Source organism: Eptatretus burgeri, chromosome 6 (assembly GCF_056783735.1).
Source record: "Eptatretus burgeri isolate ZD-2024b chromosome 6, Ebu_testis_v1, whole genome shotgun sequence".
Lineage (NCBI taxonomy): Eukaryota > Metazoa > Chordata > Myxini > Myxiniformes > Myxinidae > Eptatretus > Eptatretus burgeri.
Window position 1 is genome coordinate 18212319 of NC_140966.1, and position 26086 is coordinate 18238404.

At 42.1% G+C, this 26086-nt stretch overlaps 1 protein-coding gene across 4 annotated transcripts in view; it reads right to left on the minus strand.

The window, feature by feature from the left end:
* NAT10 (N-acetyltransferase 10) overlaps positions 1–26086 on the minus strand; it is a 208476-nt gene that overhangs the window by 2699 nt on the left and 179691 nt on the right. For 3 of the 4 annotated variants that reach the window (XM_085884185.1, XM_085884186.1, XM_085884187.1), the window contains exons 25-28: positions 21360–21479; positions 19715–19813; positions 6966–7039; positions 3821–3904 (exon numbers count right to left, since the gene is read on the minus strand). In XM_085884185.1, the coding sequence (XP_085740311.1) occupies positions 3821–3904; positions 6966–7039; positions 19715–19813; positions 21360–21479 (377 nt within the window). Of the gene's footprint in view, positions 1–3820; positions 4349–6965; positions 7040–19714; positions 19814–21359; positions 21480–26086 lie in introns of those variants that run through there. The other variant, XM_085884188.1, reaches the window with a different exon arrangement.

Sequence of the window (26086 nt, forward strand, 5' to 3'; positions counted from 1 at the left end):
GTTGTGAAAGCGAAGATGGGCGTTGTTGTAAGTGATGTAAAAATCCTAACCATAAAATAATCCGTAGCGCACGTACAATTAATTCCCATTAGACTAGGGACGGGACCCTAACGAGAAACACGTATTTACCGATATAACTGATCTATAGGACCTGACAGTTGTGTGCAGTAAGCTTCCAAATTCGTAGCAATATGTATGTATATATAAATAAATAAAAACAAATATATAACTATATAGATATGTAAAAATATACACACCGGCCAAATGAAACACACACACACACACACACACACACACACACACACACACACACACACACACACACACACACACACACACACACACACACACATACACACACACACACACACACACACACACACACACACACACACACACACCAGATTTACCTGGCGTTATGTGGGAAGAGAAACGTAAATAAGTAACACTTTGAAGCAAAATTAATTTTGGGAATTGTAAAACCTTCTTCCACCACTACCGAATGGCATTCACAGCACACATTTGCACAGAGATTTTACCCCCCCCCCCCACCACCGCATGAGGCCACGGAAACATAGCCTACATCACCCCCCCATCCCCCACACAAAGTTGTATTTGTACCCCAAGTTTGGAGTTTGTAACTTCATAGATGGGGCTGTGCATAAAAGACATCTATATTAAACTAGGACAAATGTGTCCAAGAGCCGCATCCTAAAGGTTTTGTCTTCACCAGAAGAAGAACAAGAAGAGGAAGAAGAAGAAAAAAAATAAAAATAAATAAAAACAAAAACTTCCGATATTTCGTCACGTGCCGTCACGTCACATCCATCATGGACGATCTTCGTTCATGACGAGAAAATATTGTTTTTATGAAATTACAACACATTAAATGGAATAATCTTTAAATAGTAACGTGAACTTTTCGAAACTTAAAAGCAAATGTCCGAATATATTTAAAAGTTCATGATAGACGCTCTCAAAAGGCACCCTCAATGCGAGGATGTGTACAGGTGTTTAGCATTTAAGGAGATTCGGATCCTGTATATAAAAGAGCCGAGTCCAAAAGGTTTCGTAAGAAGAAGTAGAAGTAGAAGTAGAAGTAGAAGTAGAAGTAGAAGTAGAAGTAGAAGTAGAAGTAGAAGTAGAAGAAGAAGTAGAAGTAGAAGTAGAAGTAGAAGTAGAAGTAGAAGTAGAAGTGGAAGAAGAAGAAGAAGAAGAAGAAGAAGAAGAAGAAGAAGAAGAAGAAGAAGAAGAAGAAGAAGAAGAAGAAGCCGCTGCCGCTCTCTCTTAGATCAGCGTTCGCTACACCAGACGCTGCTAAAAAGGAGCCATGTTTGTCTTTCGATTTGTCATGTTTAACTTCAGAACAGATCAACGGATTTCAATAAATCCAACGTCAGTGGATTCAGGGAAATCGCGGGAAGGTTTGTTATGAAAAAATAAAGAATATATATATATATATATATATATATATATATATGTATATATATATATATATATATATATATATATATATATATGTATATATATATATATATATATATATATATATATATATATATATGTATATATATATATATATATATATATATGTATATATATATATATATATATATATATACATATATACAGTAGACTAGGCGTAAGTCGGCAGCGTGTAACTCGTCACTTCGCCTAAGTCGGCAGCGTCAAAAAGTCCCGACTTTATCTCATGTTAAATCCCTTTGAATAAAGGGTCATCCCTCTGTAAGTCGTCACTTCGTCTAAGTCGTCAGATGTTGTCCGTTCCCGCGTAATGGAAACAAGTAAATTACCACTCGTAACTGGTCACACGGAACTGCTGCCTCGTGAAAATCCCGATTTCATGGAATCGTGATGCTCGCTCATTGGTTTACACTGCCAGTGATAGACTATTTATAACTGTGTACACACGTTGATCGCACTGTAGGCAGGACAATGGCGACTAAGCGTAAGCTTACAACTAAAACCTACCAAGAAAAATACGACATTATCCAGTTTTGCGAGGCAACCCCACTGATGAAGAAAACAGCCATAGCTGAGAAGTTCGACATCAAACGGCAGACATTGAACAATATCTTGAAGAATAAGGGCAAGATATTTGGACAAGTGGAGAAGATCGCAAGGCCGGTGGTAAGTGTGAAACGTGTGAAATGTGTGTCCTTTGAAGATGTCGATGACGCGCTCATCATCTGGTTTCGGCAAATGTCGGCTCAGCCAAATATTCGGTTGGACGGTGAAATGTTGCTGCTGAAGGCACGTAAATTCGCTGCGGACCTCGGGCATAATGATGCCGAGACCTTGCCGATGCACTGGATAGACTGATTCAAAGTGAGGTGGGGAATCGGCAAGGTCAAAAAGTGCGGCGAATCAGGCAGCGTGGATTCGGCAGTGGTGCACGACTGGAAGGATGGCAAATTGAAAGACATCTTGGAAAGGTATCAGGCTCGGGACATGTACAATGCCGATGAGACTCGGCTTTTCTGGCAGACGCTGCCAGAAAAGTCTCTGGGGATCGTTGGTCAATCCCATCATGGTGATAAGCAGGCGAAGTTGTTGTCTTACAGTTGTTCATGATATTTACTTTTGATAAAGTGATTCATGAATTCCATCTTTGCTTGATCACTTTCCAACTCACCAATGAACCCCCACCTATGCCCCGAGGATTGTGTTTTCCTTTTGGTACAATAGCCGGCTCTCACACATACGTGTCCAGGCCACGCACGACTTCATCCTTCACCCCACAGTCATCATGAATGTTCGCATACGCGCAAGTCGTCACATTTCTAAGTCGTCACTTTTTTCTCGGTCCCGATGGTGACGACTTACACCTAGTCTACTGTATATATATATATATATATATATATATATATATATATATATATATATATATATATATATATATATATATATATATATATATATATATATATATATATCTGTGTCGTCATACACGATTGAGATATGCACATATTTGCTGTATCACACCGATCTGGAACAATCGATGATCTCGGAACACATCTTCATGGAATTAATGAACACTGCAACAAGGGAGGTGGAATTCAGTTTTAACAACATGATGTAAGTTCAAAGGGACGGTGTGGCCATGGGTTCTCTGTTGCAAAAAAAATTAAAAAAACACGCACACGCACACCCGCACACGCACGCACGCACACACACACACACACACACACACACACACACACACACACACACACACACACACACACACACACACACGCACGCACGCACACACACACACACACACACGCACGCACGCACGCGGGCAAAGAGTGAAAATTGGTCGAGAAGTCAATAAATAAGCACGATGACTGGAATCCCACATACTGTGTAGTCAATGACAACACCGACAAAATCCAAAATGGACCAACAACACTGGCGGCAATGATGCACCACCACAAGATAATGCTCTTAACACAGGACTAGCACACGACAACTCAAACGCATGAGGCACCGTTAATGGCGTGGATGCAGACCAATCCATGATATGCAATCATTCCCACAGAATCTTGATTATACTCCATATCATAACTGTTTGAAAACATAGATGGCCCATTTTCTTATTTTTGTACATCATGGAGATGGATGCAATTTGATGCATTTCTCTTCGTTAATAAACAGAGCATCTATACGCAATTTGCATATCTCTGGTGCCCAAACTTAAAGTCCCTGTTCAAGCTTCCCAAGGATTTAAAGAAATGGTTCAAACAAAGACCTTCCTTTGAACAATTGTGCTGTGTGAGCATGCAAGTTGGAGCAGATTTGTGCATGTTTCACCAACCTTTTGATACTGACCACCGAAATGCTGCTTCCAACATTCTTCAATACTTCACTCCACTCATCTTCATTGCCTTGGATGACATACCTGATGGGACCACAACGAACCAAGAAACATACTGGCACTGCAAACAAATGTCTAAATGCCTTGTGAGAATGTCCAACACAAGGCAGATATGCACATTAAATTGGCAATTATTTGCATCTCAGCTCGGATTTCATGGGGTCTTTGATGGATTACTTTATGCCTGGTGTTGACTTAATGGTTAGGGTAGCAGGCTTGAGATCCTCAGGTCCTGAGTTCAAATCCCGCTCGGCTGTTGAATTAATACCAGGTGGGGTTGACTCAGCCTGTCATCCTTTCAAGGTCGGCAAAATGAGTACCAGCTTGCTGGGATGACCGAGCCATTCGAGTGTCCTGCGTTGAAGTGTCGACCCGGCCAGGATTGTGCCCAATAGCCCAGGAGACTGCTTTGACAGCACCGACGCTCTGTACAGAGTATGTTCCCAATGGATGGATGGACTACTTTATCTGCACATCCAGTTGAAAAAAAAAACAGATTTTCTAAATTTTGGATCTAATTGTATTACAATTCATCAAAATCGATTTTATTCTGGATGTTATTTCACTTCCATAACAGTAGGAAAAGTATTGCAAACAAACCCCTATAAAAACAATTTGTCGGAATAAAGTAAGTGCTTCTGCATCTATCGTACATAGGATAAGGACATTCGTCAACAATGGGCACATCCAAATTCTCCAGCTTCCTACGATCCTCCAAAGCCTTGTGGGAAGTGGTCAGGTCTACATCTGATAAGCAATAATCTTCCATTCCTTTGCTCCTAAAGGATGGAGTTGTGCTGGACATTGCTTGAGAAAAAGAAGAGTTCTTGAACACGGTCTTTGTTCAAAAGGCAAAGGTTTCTAATTCATCCCTTCCTTTAATCAACCCTTTCCACCTCAACAGAATGTTCCCTATAGCATGTGGACATCACCCCTGCCATTGTGGAGAAGTTTCTTCCCAGCTAGACACTTCATCTGGAACTGTTCCTGATGGCACAAGTGCTCATATACTCAGGAACTGTGTGCTTCAGTCAAGTCCTACCCTTTCTCCTTGCACTTTCACAGGGCCTTTTGGGATGGACAACTTCCTCCTTGGAAATTTGCAAGCATCACTCCTATCCATAAGAAAGTTTCCAAAACTGATCCCCGAAATGAAAGACCCATCAGCCTTCTCCTCATCATAAGCAAAGTAACGGAATCCATAATTGCAGCTGACTTCAGACACTATCTCTTCTCCAACTCGCTCATCTCCAATAACCAGTTTAGCTTCCGACCTCGCCACTCCACCCTGGATAGGTTACTTATTCTGATACAACAGTGGACGAATGATCTGAACAACAAACAAAAGGTTAGGGCATCTTTCTGGATATTTCTCGAACCTTTGATACTGTCTGGCATTCAGTCTTGATTTCTAAGTTCTCTGCATTTGATATTCAGGGCCCCTCCCTCAAGTGGTTGTCCGATTTACTCTTTGAAAAGGAAACAGCAGGTGACCTTGATGGTGTCCATTTCCATGGTCTTTCTCTTCAGGTCAAGGTTCTCTCTTAGAACCTACATTATTTTTGATCAATAATCACTGATCTGTTTGATTGACTTGAAAACTAACTTGATCATTTTGCCAGTGAATCCACCCCATGCAGAAAAAGAAATCACATTTGTGAAAGGCTGGACAATGCTGCATCACTTTTATTAGACCTGGACAACATACGCTGCTGGTCAACTACTTGGAAAAGAACGTTCAATGCAGACAAGTCATATGCTCTCACACTGTCTCTCCACAAAGATCAGTAATCAAATTATCCAATCCCCTTCTCAAGATGGACACCAGGAGAGTGCAGTCGCTGGAACTCCTTGGACTCCCTATCTGCCTTTCATGGGAGGAGAATATCACCAAGCTAGCATCAAAGGCCAATTACTGTCTGGGTATTTTCTATAAAACTGAGCCTATCACAGCGAACAAGGCTTTCATAAGGAGCTCCACCAAAATATTGCTCCACACTCTGAGCTTGTGCTCCTGCTTTCCAACTCACTCCTCTTGAGGTGGTAGAAAACAAGGCCTTCAATACCATTTGTATTTAAGACTGAAAGCAGATTTCCAAGCGCTGGCACTCGATCACTCGCAGCACGTTGGTGGGCTATTTTATACAAACTTGCATCTCGCCCTGCTCCTCCTGCCCTCTCATATCTCTGTCCTCTCCACACCACCCCAGGTCCACACAATTCTCTTGAAACCCCCATCTGCTCATTCCCCCAAAATCCAGGCTGGTTGCCAACCTGAATTAATTCATCCCCTTACTCCCCCAATTGTGAAATAGTCTACCTGTGTACATCGTCTCGTCTTCCTCACTTTAGTGTTTAAAATGTGGTCCCCCTCACGACCACATGCATTCATCAATGCCCATCCATGATTGGTTCTTCACATACTGATTATTTTACCAGTCTATTCTTCCCTGGGACATTGTTACTCATTTTGTGACATTGCTTCTTGCCTCCTTGTGTACAACCGTATCTCCCCCGCCCCCCCTTCACACACACACACACACACACACACACACACACACACACACACACACACACACACACACACACACACACACACACACACACACACACACACACACACACACACACACACACACACACACACACACACACACACACACACACACACACACACCCTAGTACTTTGTGTATCTGTTTCTCTTTATTGTTCAGCTCCTAAATTGGCTGATCTGCTTGTATAACAAACCAAAACAATAGTACTGATTTTGAGATTTGAACCCAAGATCCCAGCATCATGAATTACATCTTCAGATCGCAACACAACACAGGCAAACCAAATGCTGATCATGTTCAGAGATACCCCTCCTTGCACAATCTTCCTGTCTGAACCGCAGTCTACCTCTTTTCTTCCTACCTTGTTCCCTCATATCAGTGCAAGGTATATGAGGTCAGGGAGAGGGTGAAATTTTCAGTGACTGTTGCATATTCAAGATGCCGATTCTCTTTTATGTAGTACATCACAGCAGCAGTGACTGACATTTTAGAAGTGACGGACATTGAAACTTGGTCACCGGGATCTTACCGTGTCAAGTCAAGTTCTTTGAGTTTCTCTACCTCCTCCATGTGTTTCTTCTTGCACTCCTTGGCTGCATCTGCCTATAGGGTGGCAATGCAGGTGAAGCTTGAATGGCAGGAATCATGGCATGGAATATTGTAATATAAACTAATGCAAATTGTGACATCATAACCAAACAATTGCTTCATTTTATCATTTCAATAATGAGTAACAGTCACAAGATACATGGCTGTGATTGACCAGAGTTGTAAGTCAGTTCGTTCATTAATTCATTTGTTTGTTCATTCTTCCCGTTCCCGTTTTGGGACATTGGGCAGCGACAAAAGTTGGGAGGAAATAAAATAATAATAGTAAACAAGAAAGAGCAATCAGGTCTAAAGGGTCGGAATTGTCTGAAGGGGTCTAAAGGTTCTAAAAAGAGTCTAAACATAAAAGGGGTCGACAGGGTATTGAAAGGAATGAAGGTCGAAAGGGTAGAAAGGAGTCCGAGAGTCTTCAGGGTTCAAAAAGGTCTAAGAGGATCAAAAGGGTCTTCGAGGTCTGAGGGTTTGAAAGAGTGCAAGGTGGTCTTTATGGTCTTTGGGGTCTATCAGGTCTTCAGTGTCTATTGGGTCTTAAATTCTATTCGGGTTATTAAGGGTTTTGGGGGTCTCAATGGTCTCAGGTTTCTAAATGCTCTTAATGGTTTTAGAGGTCTTAAAAGTTTTAGGGGTCTGAAGAGTTTCAGGGGTCTTAAGGGTGTTTCAGATTCTAAAGGGTCAAATGTAATTAATACACATATTAATGTTCTGCACGGACAAAGAGACAAACAAACAAACAGACCCAAATGCAATACCCTCTCCTCCGGCGAGGGTAATAAATGAAGAAACAAATGGCACATTTCCCTTACAAAGCATTAATGGAACATCCTGCTCCAGTTTACCAAAGAAAATGTCAAGTAAAATAATTCAAAATGGGGAGAACGCTGCAGTTTTCTTTCTTGGACACAACACATTTTAATGTTAGCCTCCAAAGCCATTCACCGACTGGACATCCAGCATTGTACAAAGTCCTTCCTTGACATGCCATTCACCTCCAAAGCCTTCATCCGCAGCTCAATGGTGTACTGCTCTTACCTCTGGGCTGACGCCCCTGCTTCACACTTTGCTTACCTTGATGCCGTAGAAACCAAGACCTTCAAGAAAATTGGCATCTCCCATGTTTAAGCCGAGTCGATGACCCGATTACTTTTTCATTGCAGACAGGTCGGTGATCTCTGTCTTCTATTGCCTTCTTTCTGGCCTTGCACCTTCTGCTCTTTCTGTGCCCCCCCCCCTCGACCTCCCAGATTTCTTCAGGTCACACACAATCCACCATCAAGCCGTTCTGGTAAAACTCACAAAATACAGGATCACTGCTCACCTCCACTCATTTGACCCTCTTTTTATCAACGTGTGGAATAACCTCCAGCATTCTCTTCAATCTCATTCTTCCCTCCAAGTCTTCAAGACAGCTGTTCATCACAATCTCAGATCCAAACCCCATCCAAAACCATGATCTTTTATATCTCCATTAACCCCAAAGCCCACCTCCTTCCAAATTCCAAGTTTTTCCTTCATGTGCAGGATGCTCGATTGAAGGTGGCAAGAATTTGAGATCCAGGGTGGTGGGAATAACACGGTAAGTGGATACCAAAGATGCCGTGGGATCTTGAACACCAAACTCATGCTAGCAGACAGGACACCCAGTTTAACGTGCATCAGAGAGACAGCACACTTTGTGATGCATCGCCACAAATGCAAAACACCAGGGTGACAGCTTATAGCTGGATTAATATTCAAACCCAGGCTAGAGAGATCAGAAGCGAGTGTGCACACCGAGGCTCTCCTGCCAGCCCAAGGCAATGACAAGAGCATGCAAAATCAAGGGTTCCTCAATTTGGCGACACATGATGAGAGATTTAACTTTACACTGAAATACAACATCACAAAATGTTAATGAAAGTGTCAATGGGAGTGTCAAAAAAAATCCGGATTTTCAATTTTGGACGCCTTGCATTTTTCTAACATGCCTTGTAATCACGTTTTTCGATCACAAAAATTGCGAATCATTATTCCAACAGGTAAAATGATCGGTGACACATTATAATCGTAACAGTGCTCGGATTCCTCTGTGCAGGAGAGGCAGAGATTGCAATCTTAAGTAATTAAAAATTAGAGTATGAAACAAACTTCACATCATTAATCTAACAGCCAAAAATCAATGTTACAAATTATTCCATCTCGAGACTGGGTGAATTTCTGTGGCACTTGTTTCCACCGTCAAATTAAATAAAGACAAGGCTCAAGCCAAAGACTAAAATCACTCCTCGCAAAAAAAAAAAACAATAAATAAAATAAAATAAAGACAAGGCTCAAGCCAAAGACTAAAATCACTCCTCGCAAAAAAAAACAATAAATAAAATAAAATAAAGACAAGGCTCAAGCCAAAGACTAAAATCACTCCTCGCAAAAAAAAAAAACAATAAATAAAATAAAATAAAGACAAGGCTCAAGCCAAAGACTAAAATCACTCCTCGCAAAAAAAAACAATAAATAAAATAAAATAAAGACAAGGCTCAAGCCAAAGACTAAAATCACTCCTCGCAAAAAAATAAATAAATAAAATAAAATAAAGACAAGGCTCAAGCCAAAGACTAAAATCACTCCTCACAAAAAAAAAACAATAAATAAAATAAAATAAAGACAAGGCTCAAGCCAAAGACTAAAATCACTCCTCGCAAAAAAAAATAAAATAAAATAAAATAAAGACAAGGCTCAAGCCAAACACTAAAGTCACTCCTCACAAAAAAAAAAAAAACAATAAATGAAATAAAATAAAGACAAGGCTCAAGCCAAAGATTAAAATCACTCCTCGCAAGAAAATAAATAAATAAAATAAAATGAAGACAAGGCTCAAGCCAAAGACTAAAATCACTCCTCGCAAAAAAAAAAAACAATAAATAAAATAAAATAAAGACAAGGCTCAAGCCAAAGACTAAAATCACTCCTCGCAAAAAAAAACAATAAATAAAATAAAATAAAGACAAGGCTCAAGCCAAAGACTATAATCACTCCTCGCAAAAAAATTAATGAAATAAAATAAAGACAAGGCTCAAGCCAGACTAAAATCACTCCTCGCAAGAAAATAAATAAATAAAATAAAATAAAGACAAGGCTCAAGCCAAAGACTAAAATCACTCCTCGCAAAAAAAAACAATAAATAAAATAAAATAAAGACAAGGCTCAAGCCAAAGATTAAAATCACTCCTCGCAAGAAAATAAATAAATAAAATAAAATAAGGACAAGGCTCAAGCCAAAGACAAAAATCACTCCTCGCAAAAAAATAAATAAATAAAATAAAATAAAGACAAGGCTCAAGCCAAACACGAAAGTCACTCCTCGCAAAAAAAAAAATAATAATACATAAAATAAAATAAAGACAAGGCTCAAGCCAAAGACTAAAATCACTCCTCGCAAAAAAATAAATAAATAAAATAAAATAAAATAAAGACAAGGCTCAAGCCAAAGACTAAAATCAATCCTCGCAAAAAAAAAACAATAAATAAAATAAAATAAAGACAAGGCTCAAGCCAAAGACTAAAATCACTCCTCGCAAAAAATAAATAAATAAAATAAAATAAAGACAAGGCTCAAGCCAAAGTCTAAAATCACTCCTCGGAAAAAAAAAAATAATAATAATAATAATAAAGATAAAGACAAGGCTCAAGCCAAAGACTAAAATCACTCCTCACAAAAATAAATAAATAAATAAATAAATAATAAATAAAAAAATGCCAGCATGAGTTGGTGGATGTTAAAGATCCCAGTGTCCTTCGTGAAGAGTCCATGAGCTATCGGTGCACCATGGCCAAATTCCAAATTCCTGCCCTATTCGTGGGAAGGCGTGGCATCAGCAACAATGATGCTGCCCAGCGAAGAAAAAGAGAAGAAAAAAAAAGGAGGAGGAGAAGAGTTGCAGAAAAGAGTGATATGGAGATTAAATCCTGCGCACTATGTGGCCTTTGAAGAACTCGTCATGAATATATACAACTTGAACTTGTCAAAAGAAAAACATTTGGCATGGACCACCTACTGTGTCTCTACAATCAATTACTCAAATAATACATTGCTGAAGAAGCATTGTTGCACCAGACAATGCCTGAAGATGAATATAAGCTCAATGACAGAGTGGCCTTCGAAAATTTGTGTTGGATTTAATGAAGCCAATTGGTTCAATCAAAATTCCTAAAACTCTAAGATGTAATCAACACAGTTGTGACATGAAAGATAAGGCGGCAGCTATATAAGCAATGGCCAAATAGAAAACTGTCATCATTTTTTTGGTATTGCCAACAGTTGTACTTTTTCATATAGATCTGAAGTTACATTCGGTCAAAGAAGTAATCACAAACCCTTAAACCAAGTAGACATCTCGGAATTAAAAAAGTTCTACAGGATGATGTGTCAACATTCTGCACTGGACTCGAGCCACAAATCCAGCAGAATCAAGAGAACCTAATGATACATCGTATTTCTTGGGCACGATTTCATCTAAATGTCATCTTAAGGCAAATGCATAACACATAAGCATGTTGGATTATGTGCAAGTTGAGACAAGAATACAATGAGAAGTGGTCAAGTTTGTGAAGAAATGATGTCACAGCATTAGCTCAGATGACGCTTGCAGGCTTGACACATGCTGATCTAAAGAACAACACAATGCCAATTCACGTGTGCCTGTCAACACAGTTCGTTGAAAAGTAACACAAGCAGCTGGAGAAAATTTTAACAAAGCCAGAAAGTCACCAAGTGCAGGCCATAGTTATCTTATCAACATGGTTTTTATCAAGTAGCTAGCTACTCATGATGAAACCACACTGGTATGGCAATATTGCACAAAACCCTTGGACAAAGAGGGATTCAAGAGATTGATGGACACAGAGCCAATTTAATGTTCCAATATATAATCAGGAAACTAAGGGTCTTCAAAACTACGGTTGAGTTATTCCTTCTCTGTGTGTGCGAATATTGCCCCTTCACCCAAACATTGGAGAAATCCTACACCTGTGCTTCATAAAGTTCTGAACGTTTCGTGGCAAGACCATAACACGACGAGGGATGTGTACGGTTTTTTGCCCCAAATCTCTGCTATTGTGAGGGAACGCCACCTTTTCCTTGCTCCTCATGTGATGTAACATGAAAACTTGCAAATAAAATTCAACTCTGTAGGCCTGAGGAGAGAGAGGAGAAGGGGTCGTCCCCTCACAACTCTTTGAGACATCATCAAAAAGGATGCCAACTTGAGTGGCGTTGATTTTGTCAACGCTATGTTTCATCGAGAATCCTGGAAAAATCTCATCACGTCATAACGATGTGTGGATGCCCAAAAAATAATAAAATAATAATAAAATAATAATAATAATAATAATCATCATCATCGGTGGGAAACAACCAAATCTATAGAATGTTAAAGGTCATGACCCAATTATAGTCATCTTTATGCTTTTCACCAAAACTTGACTGTTTGTCTGATCCCCCCCCCACCCCCTCCCCCTTCCCATTTTGTTCCCTTACATTCTGCTTTATAGTCAGGGAGACTATGCAATCCCATGGGATTTTGATGATTAGAAGATCCCACCTATATGAATGTGTTAAATAGGTACCAAAGAACATGAAAAACCATGTTGGCAATTTTGAAAGTGTTGCAGAGGGCAGCCATCTTGGATTTCAAAATGGCCGCCATTTTATGTCTATATTTGCCCTGAATGTGGATATGAATGTCATAAAAAGCTGTTTTTTTGTTGTAAAATGTGTGGTGGAGTCTGCGGGCCTATGGGGAAGGGCATGGTGATGTTGCATGGTGGGCGTGATGATGGGAGGTGGCCGTGGGGGTCGGCGAGGGATATGAGGTGTGCACGCCGTCTGAGGCGTCGTAGTAATGCTGGAGTCAGCCGGCTCGTGAGTGTACCGCGTACGGAATAAAGGGGAGCCGCGGGCACAGTACGCCCGCGCTCGCACTCGTGCAACACAGCCCGGCTCGACTGTTCCTCCGCTTCGTGTCTGCCTGCTAAGCATCTCCCATTTCAGTACAGCACAGTTGGCGACGAGGATCTTCAAATCGGCGTGTGTAAGGGCGGCAAATGACCCGTGCGGTTCCAGCCTACGGAGCCAAAGGTCTCGCCAGCGCGAACATGGCAAAGAGTCGGTGCATGGCAAACGTACGCGTGCCCGCCTTCGTCGGAATCGACTTCGGCCACGTCGAGTGGGCAACGTTCGTTCATTTGGTTCATTTTCTTGTTCGTTTTGTCGAGGATACGCGTTTCGGCTCGAACGCGGCGTTGGACGTCATGCAAGCTCTGGAGAATGTCCGAGGTCTCGATGGTCGGGACACAGCAGATGGTCTAGGGGTCATCGCAATGGGCCAGGCACGCACGGCCATGCGCACGGTCTGCGGCGCGGGTCGTGGGCGAGCGTGGCAATGCAATCACTCGGACGGCGGTCTGGGCTCTCGAGGTCGTCTACGGTGTGTGGGCCGAGGGTCATCGCCCATTGTTGCGTTCATAGATGGCGGTGTGCGAGGCGATCCTTCCGTCCCGCGTCGAAACCTGCTTGCAATTGATCCGGAAATGACAAGATCAGTGGCAGGGGGGGGGGAAGTGAGCGAGGCACGGATCGGGTGTCGAATTGAGTCCACTCGTGCTGGCCGCGCATCGCATTCGGCTGTGCCGTGCAAATTCACGGCAGAGGAGCATCCGGCACGGTTCAGAGATCATTTTATTTCTGGTCTGCGAGCAGCCATTGACATTGTCTGCGAGCAGCCATTGACCGACATCACATTCGACTCGGCGATCGCGACTGTTTCATCTGTCGAGCAGACACCGGTGACCGCACAAGTCCGCGCGATGGCTCAAGTGCCGCAGGGTGCTCGCACGCCTAGCGGTGCGGGACGAGAGCGCGCACCGCAGCACGGTCGCACCGGGAGCGAAGGGGCACCGCAGCACGATCGCACCGGGAGCGAAGGGGCACCGCAGCAGGACCCCAGTGACCTGGAGATCAGCCTGCAGCCGGGGCATGACGATGCCGGCGAGCCGGAGCAGGAGCCGGGCTCGGCGAGCCGGACCCTTTTGGGTCGGAACGGGTTCCGGTTCGTGCCTCCAGATGTGCCAGTGCTCTCTTCGAGACCTTCGTCGAATACCGAGGGCGAGGCTCTGGCGGCGGGGGCCGCGTCGATGCAGCGGGAGCCACCGTTCGTTGCTGCCTGCGGCGATGATGTGCGCTCCAGGAGCGGCGAGAGCCATATCAGCTCTCGCGATGAGTTCCCGCGCTTCGTTCGCGATGAGTTCCCGCGCTTCGGCAGGGTTCGTGAGGCAATGCGCATCGGTGTGGTTCAGGCAGCTTCAACAGGTGGCGGTGGGCCAGTGGCGTTAAAGGAAGTCGCGAGTCGCAGCATCAAGTCGACAACCAAGAAGCGGACTCGTGATGTGGGTTGTGGGTTGTTGTTCATGGCATATGTGCTTTTCCTTGCTCTAGTGATGCAGTTTAATGTTGTTGAAATAAATGCCAGCAGTTCTCGTGTAAAAGTGGATGTGGCGGAGATCAGTCAATGGAGTTGGTGTTATGATCAATGTGATGTGGGGGCGAATAAAGAAGGTTTGTTAGCCTCCAGTTGCTCCAGGCCGCAGGTAATTGCTTTGTCTTGTACTGGGATTTTATCAAAAAAGCGCGCTGTACGGAAAAATGAGTTTGCGATGCTTCGAATATTATTCGTAATGATTTATAACGAGCCTATGATTGCAGTGTGGTTTAAGTGGAGTTGCTCCCGTCTAGCGGCCGTGTGGGTCTCGGAGATCGACTCGGAACCAAGTCTGGTGCCCTGGTCGGCGTTACCCCCACCTCTGATTGCGAGCGCAACTCGCTGTGTTCGCTCAAGGCCGTTGGGATGGGCGTTGGCGTCTCAACTGATTGTGGTGCGTGAGTTGTTTTGGCGCATTAAATGCATGCAGCCAGCGTCGCTATTCAGCACCCCCGGCCAAGGTCTTAGGCTGGCGCCACGGCTTCCAGACAGCGGGCTGCCGGCCTCGGGATGTTTATCTACGTCGGGTCTGCCTGGGGGGAGTGGGCCGGAGGCGTTTGATGGGGCCGGAGGAGGTTGGCTCGAGAGGTCGTTACGACCTTGGCCAGGGTCATGTCAGCATGGGCCGCCTGGGGGCGTTTTTGCTGCATAATGCTGCTGTGCTTCTCATTTTGCTGCTTCATATCGGTAACGCGGTCAGACCTGACCTTTGCTGCTCCACTCGCTCGCATCGACACATTATATGATGTGGTGTGCTATTATGCTTTGCTATTTTCATTTTATTTCCATGATTATTATACGAAGTCCTTCGTGTTCTGCATGCTTCTTATAATGATAATCAGTTAATAATCATAGTTTTAGGGGGGAGGAGTGTGGTGGAGTCTGCAGGCCTATGGGGAAGGGCATGGTGATGTTGCATGGTGGGCGTGATGATGGGAGGTGGCCGTGGGGGTCGGCGAGGGATATGAGGTGTGCACGCCGTCTGAGGCGTCGTAGTAATGCTGGAGTCGGCCGGCTCGTGAGTGTACCGCGTACGGAATAAAGGGGAGCCGCGGGCACAGTACGCCCGCGCTCGCACTCGTGCAACACAGCCCGGCTCGACTGTTCCTCCGCTTCGTGTCTGCCTGCTAAGCATCTCCCATTTCAGTACAGCACAAAATGTACATTTATCACGACAAACAATTAGTGAAATACACATTTCTTGTGAACAGCTGAAATTCCGTTAAAATTTTCAGCCATATTGAGTTTCAAAATGGCCACCTTTATGGCTTATTCTTGAATATATGTATATATTATCATTTCAGTGACAGTGACGCGCTTAACATGGTACAAAAGATCACCCCTATCAGCCTATCTGAATATAATATAGGTACCAAAGAACATGAAAAGCCATATTTACAGCTTTAGTGTTGCAGAGGGCAGCCATCTTTCATTTCAAAATGGACGTATTAAGGCCTATTGTTGCTATAAGGCCATGAATGTTCTATGAGGTTAAACTAAGTTTAGTCGTTGAACATACACTTATCAAGTCAAGGAATGAATATATGAAAGTTCAAAATGACCACCAATATGACATCAATATTTCATCCTTTTGAGTCAGTGATACATTGTCCAAACTGGGTCAATTGTGTGGAAACATATCAATTTACAAAACAACGCCGAGATGTTTGCAACTAATTCTCTCATCGGTTAGAATACACAGTCACGCAATATTTATGAAAACGATTACAAGTAAAATGTCTGAAATCAGTTTGTAGTATAATTATTGTGTGTATGATTTTGGTTAGTATAACAGTTATGATTGTCTAGATTGACGCGCCGGCGAGTCTGGGGATCTGTCCACATGTCATATTTATTTCTTTGTTTATTTTTTAATTTATGTATTTTTTTAGGGGAAATAGTTATTGCTAGAATGTAACCACCGCTTACTTTGCCCATAGTTTCCAATCTGTATACGACGCATTCCAAATCTCTCTTTTAGAAGATAATCTTTCAACAAAAAAAAGGATAACGGCAAACCAGACACATTCAGGATCCTTTCATGCTAGAGTATTGTTTCTCCATAGTGAATAGTCTGTGGTATAGCAGCATAGCGTAAACATAATAGCGTGGTACGCACATCCGAGAGACGCTATTATCAGAAGTTGACGTTTGCGACGGCTTATTCACACGTTTCAGCGTCCCGGATCTGCCTCATCAGGTACATGAACATAACAAAGCATTCATTCATTCAAACATGGTGTTGAGAAAGTGCTGGGCGGGTGTAATTTAGTCCGCTAATCAGTCCATATCCTCAATATATTGGTCAAATTGGTTCTCACTGTCTGCATCTGCCCAATAAAGTTCAAGTGCTTCCTGGGCATTGTATAGCTTACGCAGCTTGGCCATGGTAACTGAAAGCCATAATATTTATATCACCAAGTATCACAACCAGTCTTATCCTGCTTAGCTTAGCTTTGTAAAGCATGTCGCTCGCTACCCTACTGTAGTGCAGCCTGCGCCTGAAATCCCGCGGCCAACACGAAGCGCGAAGACACAAACACTGCCGCACAGCTAATGTTATGCGTTACAGCCAGTGGCGAGATAACATTACACTTAGAGTTTTACACGGTCACATTACGAATTTACGTCTCTAACGCGAAGAAATATCAAACTACAGTGAATCTGCAGCCGAACACAGTATATATTCCTTGAATTCAGCAGCAACTGAGTATATCACTGCATGAAATAATAAAGCATTAAATCCGAAATTGCACTTTCTCCGTCGTTCCAAGAATCAGATGTTTATATACACGTAACTCAAACCGGATGTTGACAAGTAAATACAATCGTGTCACAACCTGATCGCCCGCGGACCCAACAGCGCATGCGCACTGTACTTATTCGGTACTGCCTGTTACGTTTGAGATTTCGATCGAACCCTTTGATTTCAACTTAAATTTTCTGTTTTTTTGGCTATGGAAGAACTGTAATTTTTTTTCGGGAATACTTTCCTTTATTTATGAAGTATCATGTAATGTAATGACCTATCTGACCTCAGCAGTTTTAATCGAAATATACGGCATTTTTAAACACTTTGTAGCTGGGCGACAAATTCCGCCTACCGTCCCTGAGTGCAAAATTAAGCGGGCGACAGATGCCGCCTACCGTCCCCAATGGATTAAGTAACATGAGCATTTGTAGTCAACCTCCGCCATCGAAGATCTGACATTACTGTTTTCACCCCTTTCTGTTTGTTTGTTTGTGAACAGTATTAGGGAAAAACTCCTTGACGGATTTCGACGAAACTTGGTGGGGGGATTAGGTATGGTCCAAGGATCATGCCATTAGATTTTGGACTTGGTCCAAAATCCAATATGGCCGCTATGGTGGCCATTTTGAAAAAATATTTGAATTTTTTTTTTTTGCATTTCTACATGTTTAAGTGATTTCCAACCCCCCCCCCCAAAAAAAAAAAATTGTTAGAGAAAAAAAATTTTTGCAACTTTTTTTTTCAACAAAATTTCGATTTTTTTTTTGCATCTCTACATGTTACAAGTGATTTCCAACAAAAATCATGCCAAAATTATAATTGCGGCTGATTTTGGAACTTAAGGTGGATATATCCACGTAAAAACAATTTCTGTCTCAAGGAATCTAGTTATGACGAATGAATTGAGTATGTAAAAGTTAAAAGTAAAAGGGAAAGTTGCAAACTATAACTCTGTGAGCACTGTTGACGTCAAATTGAATGAATAGGATATCAGGTTCACTTGAGTGACCTAGCAGTATTTGCGGCGGAGGTTTTGCACTCTACCGAGTGCTCCTCCTCTAGTTTAGATTGCATCTGTTTTGTGAAATTAGGTTTTTATCACTGTGTAAACTTACATTATGTATGTGCTATACATGTTCTCTATATTTATATATTCAACATAAACAGTGAAGTCATGTAAACTTACCCTCAAGTTAGATGTTTGTTGGCTTGTTGAAATAACAATGGGCCAGTAAACGTCTGTCCAATAACATGTGGTGATTGTCAGATAAAGGCAGCCTGTACCCTCAATGTCGCCCTCTACAACACGTGTTCACTTACAGATACCCAGTTGCGCCACATTTCAGAACTTGGAAAAGGAAGTCCATTATGAAAAATATAGCCCGGATAGTAATGTCCAGACCTATGTTTTTGTTGAAAACCTAGAAACGTATGCCCTAAATACAATTAGCCATGAGTGATTTTACGCAATATGTGAAATTGCAAGCCAATCAGGGCAGCTATTTTAAATAGGGGGCATACCAAATTGCAATAAATAAGTGTGTGTATTTTGAATTGTTATCTAACATGAAACTCTATTCCTCTTGTATAACCTTAGGTCCTTACTGCGTATTTTTCCATACAAAAAATCCTGAGACAGTTAAAGCTCATATTTTAAATAAAATATCAAATTTGGCAACCATTTCGAAAAACAAAATGGCTGCCATTCATTTATGTACCACTGGCAAATCCAAGTGCGCCTCTTTACAACACATTAAGCATCAAAACAGGATAGAAACCACCAAAGTAAGCTTTGTATGATGTTCAAAAGTTCTGTTAACCCTGTCAGTACCATTGGCAGACTTGTATACATTAACTCTATGGCAGTTGTGAAAGTCAGTCACAAAAGGGTTAAGGTAAAAAAAGAAAGAAATTGAAATCCAAGATGGCCACCATCTGCAACACTTCCAATTTTGCCAACATGGATTTTCTTACTCCTTGGGACCTACATAGTCTACCTAGGTAGGTGGCATGTTCTAATCATTTAAATCCCACGGGTCTTTATATCACAACATAGTCCCCCTGACTATTAGCACTTCCACGAGACTAGACTATGTATACAAGAAAAAAAGAAGTTCGTCTCCTGCACACTCATACTTCACCTCCAATTTGTTTTTCTTTCGTCTTCATTGATGCATATTAATCACAAATTATTGCAATGTTCAAGATTGCTTGGTGTCATAACCGAGTTTTTTTCTTTTCTTCTTCTTCACAGTTCAAAAAGAACAGGAACAGAAATGCATAGCCTTACACGATGTCATAGCTATAAGCTTGGCTGTTACTCAAAGGGCACAAACCTTACACCTTTGTTTGCAACGAACTAACCATGTTGTACCAGGGCTCAAAATTGGCAAGATTTTGTTGACATACCAGATCACTGGCAAGAGACTGAATCGTTGGTTCCATCTCAACTTCCTTCACTGGAGCCATCTGTTGCTCGATGGCAGTTTCTTGGATCACATTGAAGACCTGCAAAAGAAAGTGTGGCGGTGAAAAAAACACAAGGGAAATGAAAAGAGAATGAGGGTTGCGCTTAGAGGGCAAGTTTATCAAGTGCATTATGGGGAACTGACATGCATAGGAGAAACCCTGATATGCAAAACTTTTTTCTTTTTCTTTATTCCTTGCTTTTGGTCTGGAGAAAACATGAACTTCAGAATGATTATCTGCTCACTGCCATGTCAATCAGGGACATGGAAGCGTTTCTATTCGTAGAACGTTAGCTTCCCATTCACCATCCTATTAGTCACACCGTCAGGATGGTATGTGGTCTGCAACGAAAATGAGAAACAAAGCCAAGCTTCTTGGGCATCAAGCTGTTTTAAAATGTCAGCAGAACAGAGTGACACACTGGATATTAAATTAAATCTTTAACATTAACTAATCAGGTTTTTAATATCAAGGGTTGAAATTATTTAACACCAAGTGCCGAAGACACTGAACTCGTGACTCAGATATTGTGGGTTCACGTCCAGTTGAAGGCAGTAATATTAAGAATTTGAATTCTAAACCTCGGAAGATCGAATTAATATAATAATTGTTAGACTGTGATTAAAACGAAAGTTGACACAAATGGCTTCAGAGAAGGAATAATAAAATAAAATTAACCTGCATGTCGAGTCTTTTCAAGCCACCAAGGCCTTAAGGGCAGCTTGGGGTGGAATGCTACCAACAAAAAAAAAGCAGTGTTACCTCCATCCCTTTAACGTTATGAAAAAAATCACTAACATGTTGAAAATGGTTTCCACACGATGATGATGATGCAAATCCAAGTTTTTAGAGGGAAGGAAACGTGCAAGGGAATAGGGGGTGAGAGGAGGAGGGTGGAATGGGGAGATGGTGAATCACAAAAATTACAAAAAGGATGCTTTGCCATGAAACACAAACGTCACTTCTGGAAAATTACTGTCACAGAATAATTTAATGTGAAGCAAGAACAGTTGGAATGCAGGCTGTATAAAACACTTTGCATTTGGACTTCAAAATGGCAGATGAGAAGGAAAAGAAGGTGCATGATTGAACCGAATGGTGGTGAAAAAACATAATGACTGAATAGAAAATAAATTGGAGTGGCATGGGGCACGGGATGAATGATGACAACCACCTGATATCCCCCCCCCCACGCCTTTTATATTTGCAGGGCTTTGGTGCCAAGGTGATGTGCAGTGTTACACATGAGGCACAAGGCCGAATTTGATGCGCCCACACTTTGATCCTCAGTGGGAAGCCCGACAAGACCATCCCAATTACACAGCAAGGAACACATAAATCAGTGTTGACAAAATTCTCCATAGTGCCAGATTAAAAATTGTGGTATGGTTTCCAATTCCAGTTCGGCAAGTTTTAAGCAAGAAAGTATGTCAAACCATCGGCTAACTTTCAGATAAGGAAAACGGATCCCAGAAATAAAGGTTGAAAAAGGAGTGCCAAGGTGTTCAGTCATGGGTGAGGGAAGTTTGGGGGGGGGGGGTAAAAGAAAGAAAAAAACATTGCTCATCAACAGCCTCAGACACACCTTGATCACTTTCCGAATGACGCGGTTGAAAAGTCCCATAAGTTGTGAAGCTGGTAAATCAATCTCCTTCGCAAGAAGATCAATGGACTTGTGCTGCAGTCCAATCCCGAGGAGGAGGGCCTGGTAGAAGAGGAACAAGAGCAAGAGGAAGAGTTGTCAAAGAAAATCAGTGGGAAGGAATCAGCGACAAGACAAGGGGACAAATTTGTGATAAATCAATCTCCATTTCCATCTGGGGCACAATCTAGTCAATTAGTCTGGATGTCAAACAGCCATTTCAGGGCAAAGTGTGCTTTAGTGTCATTATGAAGTTTTTTGGTTAATTCCTCATCTCTGAGCTATCCTAAATCAGAATCAGCCGGGTGCCAGACTCGCATCCTTGAGGAATTTTTTTTTTAGAGGCGAAAAACAAAATGGCCACCACCGACTTTCGATAAATTCTGTTTTTGACTACATCTTCACTTCTAATGCACTTACACACAATTTTGGTGTCTACTTCTATATTTCATGCGACAGACAAGGTAAACGTTGATGATTCTCTCAAGATTGGACGACAACAGAAGGCGGAATTTGAATCTGAATGGCCAACAAGCTTCAACAAGACACAAACCAAGAAAGTGACCCTGATGACTTTGACCAAAAAGAGCATCAAGCTGGATGGAAGGCCAGTATATGATACTGAATTGATCTACACCCGAGTCATATGTCTCCAACAATACAGGGATATTGATATCAAGGATGTCCTCTCTTATGAAGTGTCCCCTGTCCCAGCCTCCTTGTTTGATGAGAGCGGTGCGATACGGGCTCAGTCGAAAGCAATCCTGAAGACGAAACTCCAAGTTGAGCAATCAAGTCGAATCCAAGGTGTTCCAGATGCTGTCATCATCGATGGATGCGCCATGTTATGGACTGTACATTGGCCCACAAATGGTACAGTTGAGGATTATGTGATCAACTTCATGGGAACCATCAAATACCACCTGGAGTGTTGTGACGTATACCTGATTTTCGACAGGTACATCAAAATCAGCACGAAACAAATGACAACATCCAGTCGCTCAGGTCATGATTCAAGTCGAAAACTTCAACTCAACTTACACACAACACTTCCAGCGCAAAAAGTGGTCCTAAATGTAGCCGACAACAAAGTACAACTGATCGATTTGATCTGGCAGTATCTGATGACCCACATTGTAGACAACCAGACCAAACTGGTGATCACCGGAAAAGATCCAACACCAGTACAAGTATGGAACAATTCCACTCTCTAGAGATAGGATCTGAAAACACACCATGAAGAAGAAGATGTCATCATCATCCATCACTTAGAATTGTCAGGTGTCAGTGCTGACTCACACATCAAAGTGGTCTGCGACGATACAAATGTCTTTGGCCTGTTGATTCATTTCTACCTCGAGGAAAAGATGACTATGGATGTCAGCATGGAGAGTCCATGTGCTGGGAGGGCGAACGTAGACATTCACCAAACAGCACTGAAACACAAAAGCATCGCCAAATATCTGCCTGCTGTACATGCTCTGACCGGATGCAATACTGTGTCGTATTTGTTTGGCATTGGAAAGGCCACATTGCTAAAGATACTAATGGGTGAACATCATCCCACTTTACTTGGTCAGCTGGAAGCAGATGAGGAAAAGATGATATCTGAGGCAACTACCTTCATTGCTGCCTGCTATGGTTCCAAAGTCGAAGGTGATATGTCCACACACCGGTATCAGTTGTGGAAGTCTAAGATGGCCAACTCCAAGATTACCTCTGCTCCGAAATTGAAGTCGTTGTCCCCATCGCATGATGCCTTTGTTCAACATGTACATCGCGCTCATCATCAAGTCATTATATGGAAATCGGCCACTCAGTCAGACCCTCCGAACTTGGATCCCATCAAGTATGGATGGCAAGAAGGTGAGGACGGTGCGACGTTGTGTCCAACCACACTTCCACCTGATGTGTCTGCTGCACCAGCCGGCCATGTTCCACCGGGAGGGGTGGTTGTGTGGCAGCACAGATGTCATGTTTGATGTTTTGCAGTTGTAATGCTGGATCAGACTGTTGTAACGAACAGACAAGGGCAGTAGCTGCTAATCACGACGACGATGACGAAGATTGAACATAAGTTGCATCTTAACAAAGTTAATATTTGTTTGCCTAAAAATAAAAGGTAATTTCAAAATCATATACATGTTCATACTTAATTTAAGACATAACCCAAAGTGATAGTCAACTATCCGCATGTATCCGGATATATTTGTGTAAAAATCGTATTCCAATATAATCATCAATTCATTGATCATTGCAAGTAAGTTACTTCAGCCGTCATTGACTGTTATTGTACGTAGTATTAATATTTGACGGTTCATCAAATTCAATTTCTTACTCGAAGTGATCAGTGGAACTGCAAAATAACCATTTTTCATATTAAAATGGTGGCTATCTTGAAAATATGAGGCGGGTCATACAAAAAGACCTTCAATTTTATCATTATCGGATTCCTTGACCATGAAGACGTAGTAGTAGACACCAAAATTGTGTGTGTAAGTGCATTAGAAATGAAGATATGAACCAAAACAGAATTTATCGAAAGTCGGTGGAGGCCATTTTGTTTTTCACCTCTAAAAAAATTCCTCAAGGGTGCGAGTCTGGGGCACCCGGCTGATTCCGATTCAGGATAGCTCAGAGATGATGAATCAACCAAAAAAAAAAAAAACTTCATAATGACGCCACAACATGCTTTTTCACATTTCCGCTGGACTAAATCAGGCATGTCAGGAGAAGGGATTTAAAAAAAAATTTAATATAGAAAATAGTTAATAGTTTAAAGGAGTCTTTTGCAACCACGTGATATCAAATGTAATGTCTTTTGAAAATTAAACATTTTATATTATTGGCTTGTTCGGCTCTGCTACCTTTATTTTGCTATTTAGTGGCAAAACATCTCTTCAAAATATTACCGAGGGTCAAAAATAACTCGCTCTTCGATTGGTCGATCGGGCATTGCATGACGAATCAGGATTCATGTTGTATTCGACACTTGCTATCAATCACAAACAACACCGAGCAAAGAAGTTCGCTTGGCTTAGAGAGGTAAGAGCAGTGGCATCATTCGTCATTTGGAGGCCCGATGTAAAACGCAATAGTGGTCCAGTGGGGCATCCTGTCGTCATCCTAAAATTCACAATTTGGAGTCTGAATGTCTGTGCTTCTCTGCACGTCTGTGGCCGATGCATTCGGTCATCAATTATCCAATCTCAACCAAATTTACCAGGCAGACTAATTGTGCCAGAAGATCAAGGTTGCAGTGACTTTGTTTGGCACTCCTTTCGAAACCCACCGGGGTTCTGAAGATTGTGCCGATGCAAATTCTCTACCGCTTATTGGATAATGAAAATGAAGTTACTTTTGGGTGATTTTTCAATCGTCTTTGCCTTCTGTTGAGCTATCTTTCACTTTTCAGCACCAATGAGGAAATTTCATTTCATCGTCAGCTGCTCCAACACACTTCGAACTAAAAAACTGCAACATTCCACCATGGTTTAGTCTATTTACCCATGAAGGATTGTTTTGTTGATCATACAATGAATCGTAGTGTGGATTTGATTAATATTGATTTAATAAACAGATGTTTATTAAATATTATGTCGTCAAAAGAAATTTGTACGATCTCTGTGTCTCTTTCAGCATGGGAAGATCAAGGGAAGTACGGAAACAAATGGTGAATGGACCTTAGGGGAAAACCATCCCCCCTCTCTCCAGGATGTGGTTGTAAACGTCAATCATCGACGAACTCTGCTCCAGCCAATGATGATGAGCCAACCAATGGGCGTTCGGATTAACTGTGACGTCATTATGGTTGAACCAATCAGCGTCTACCTTATTGAGACCTGCGTATAAAGCACGTGCCTTCACTTCCTTCTTCACTTGCTGTGATTTTTACCCTGAAGAATGCAGCACGAAAAGCTTCGGTCACTAATATGTCGTGTTTGTTTGTATCCATATTAATGTTCTGTAGTACCAAACATCTGTTTATTTATCTTAAACGTCGGTACTCACAATGTCAAGTAGAGCAGCTTAATGGCTTGGTTCGGCTTAGTGGTAAGTGTCGTACAGGTAAGTTATCCAAGAGGTTTCTCCGGGCTTGTCTACGGCACAACATGGTCCCAGGCTTCATAACAAAGTGCATTATCAGTTATAAAATGAAGCACAGCACTAGAGTGGAGCGGATGTTTATTCTGGATGAGATCGGGTGCTTGAATCGCACACGGTACACACTACGTCGCGTCCGACGCAATGCCTGGAACGAAGCTCGTGGTTTCATGTCGCTGTGTGACACGATCCAGTTATGTAGACACATTGCAGCGATTGACCAACGTACAGAGATGGCGGCGCAGAAGAAATGCGATCGTACAACTGACTGGTTGAAGGTGAAACGATTCGGTTCCCTGATCAAAGACTCATCCCAGCATGTACTCAATAAATCGGACTATAAGCCGTCTGACACGGAAAGGTTCGCGTTGGCGCACGGTTTTAACTTCGGCATTCCCAATCAGAATATCAAGAGGGAAGACATTTTTGCTGAGTTTGATCTCCTGTATGCTCAACTATCAACGCATCAGGCTGTGTCAAACGAAGCAGACCAGGCGCTGAGGGCTAGACTATCGGACCTCGCACATGCGTACTGTGGAATCCCAAATGATGTCGCGGATTTCACA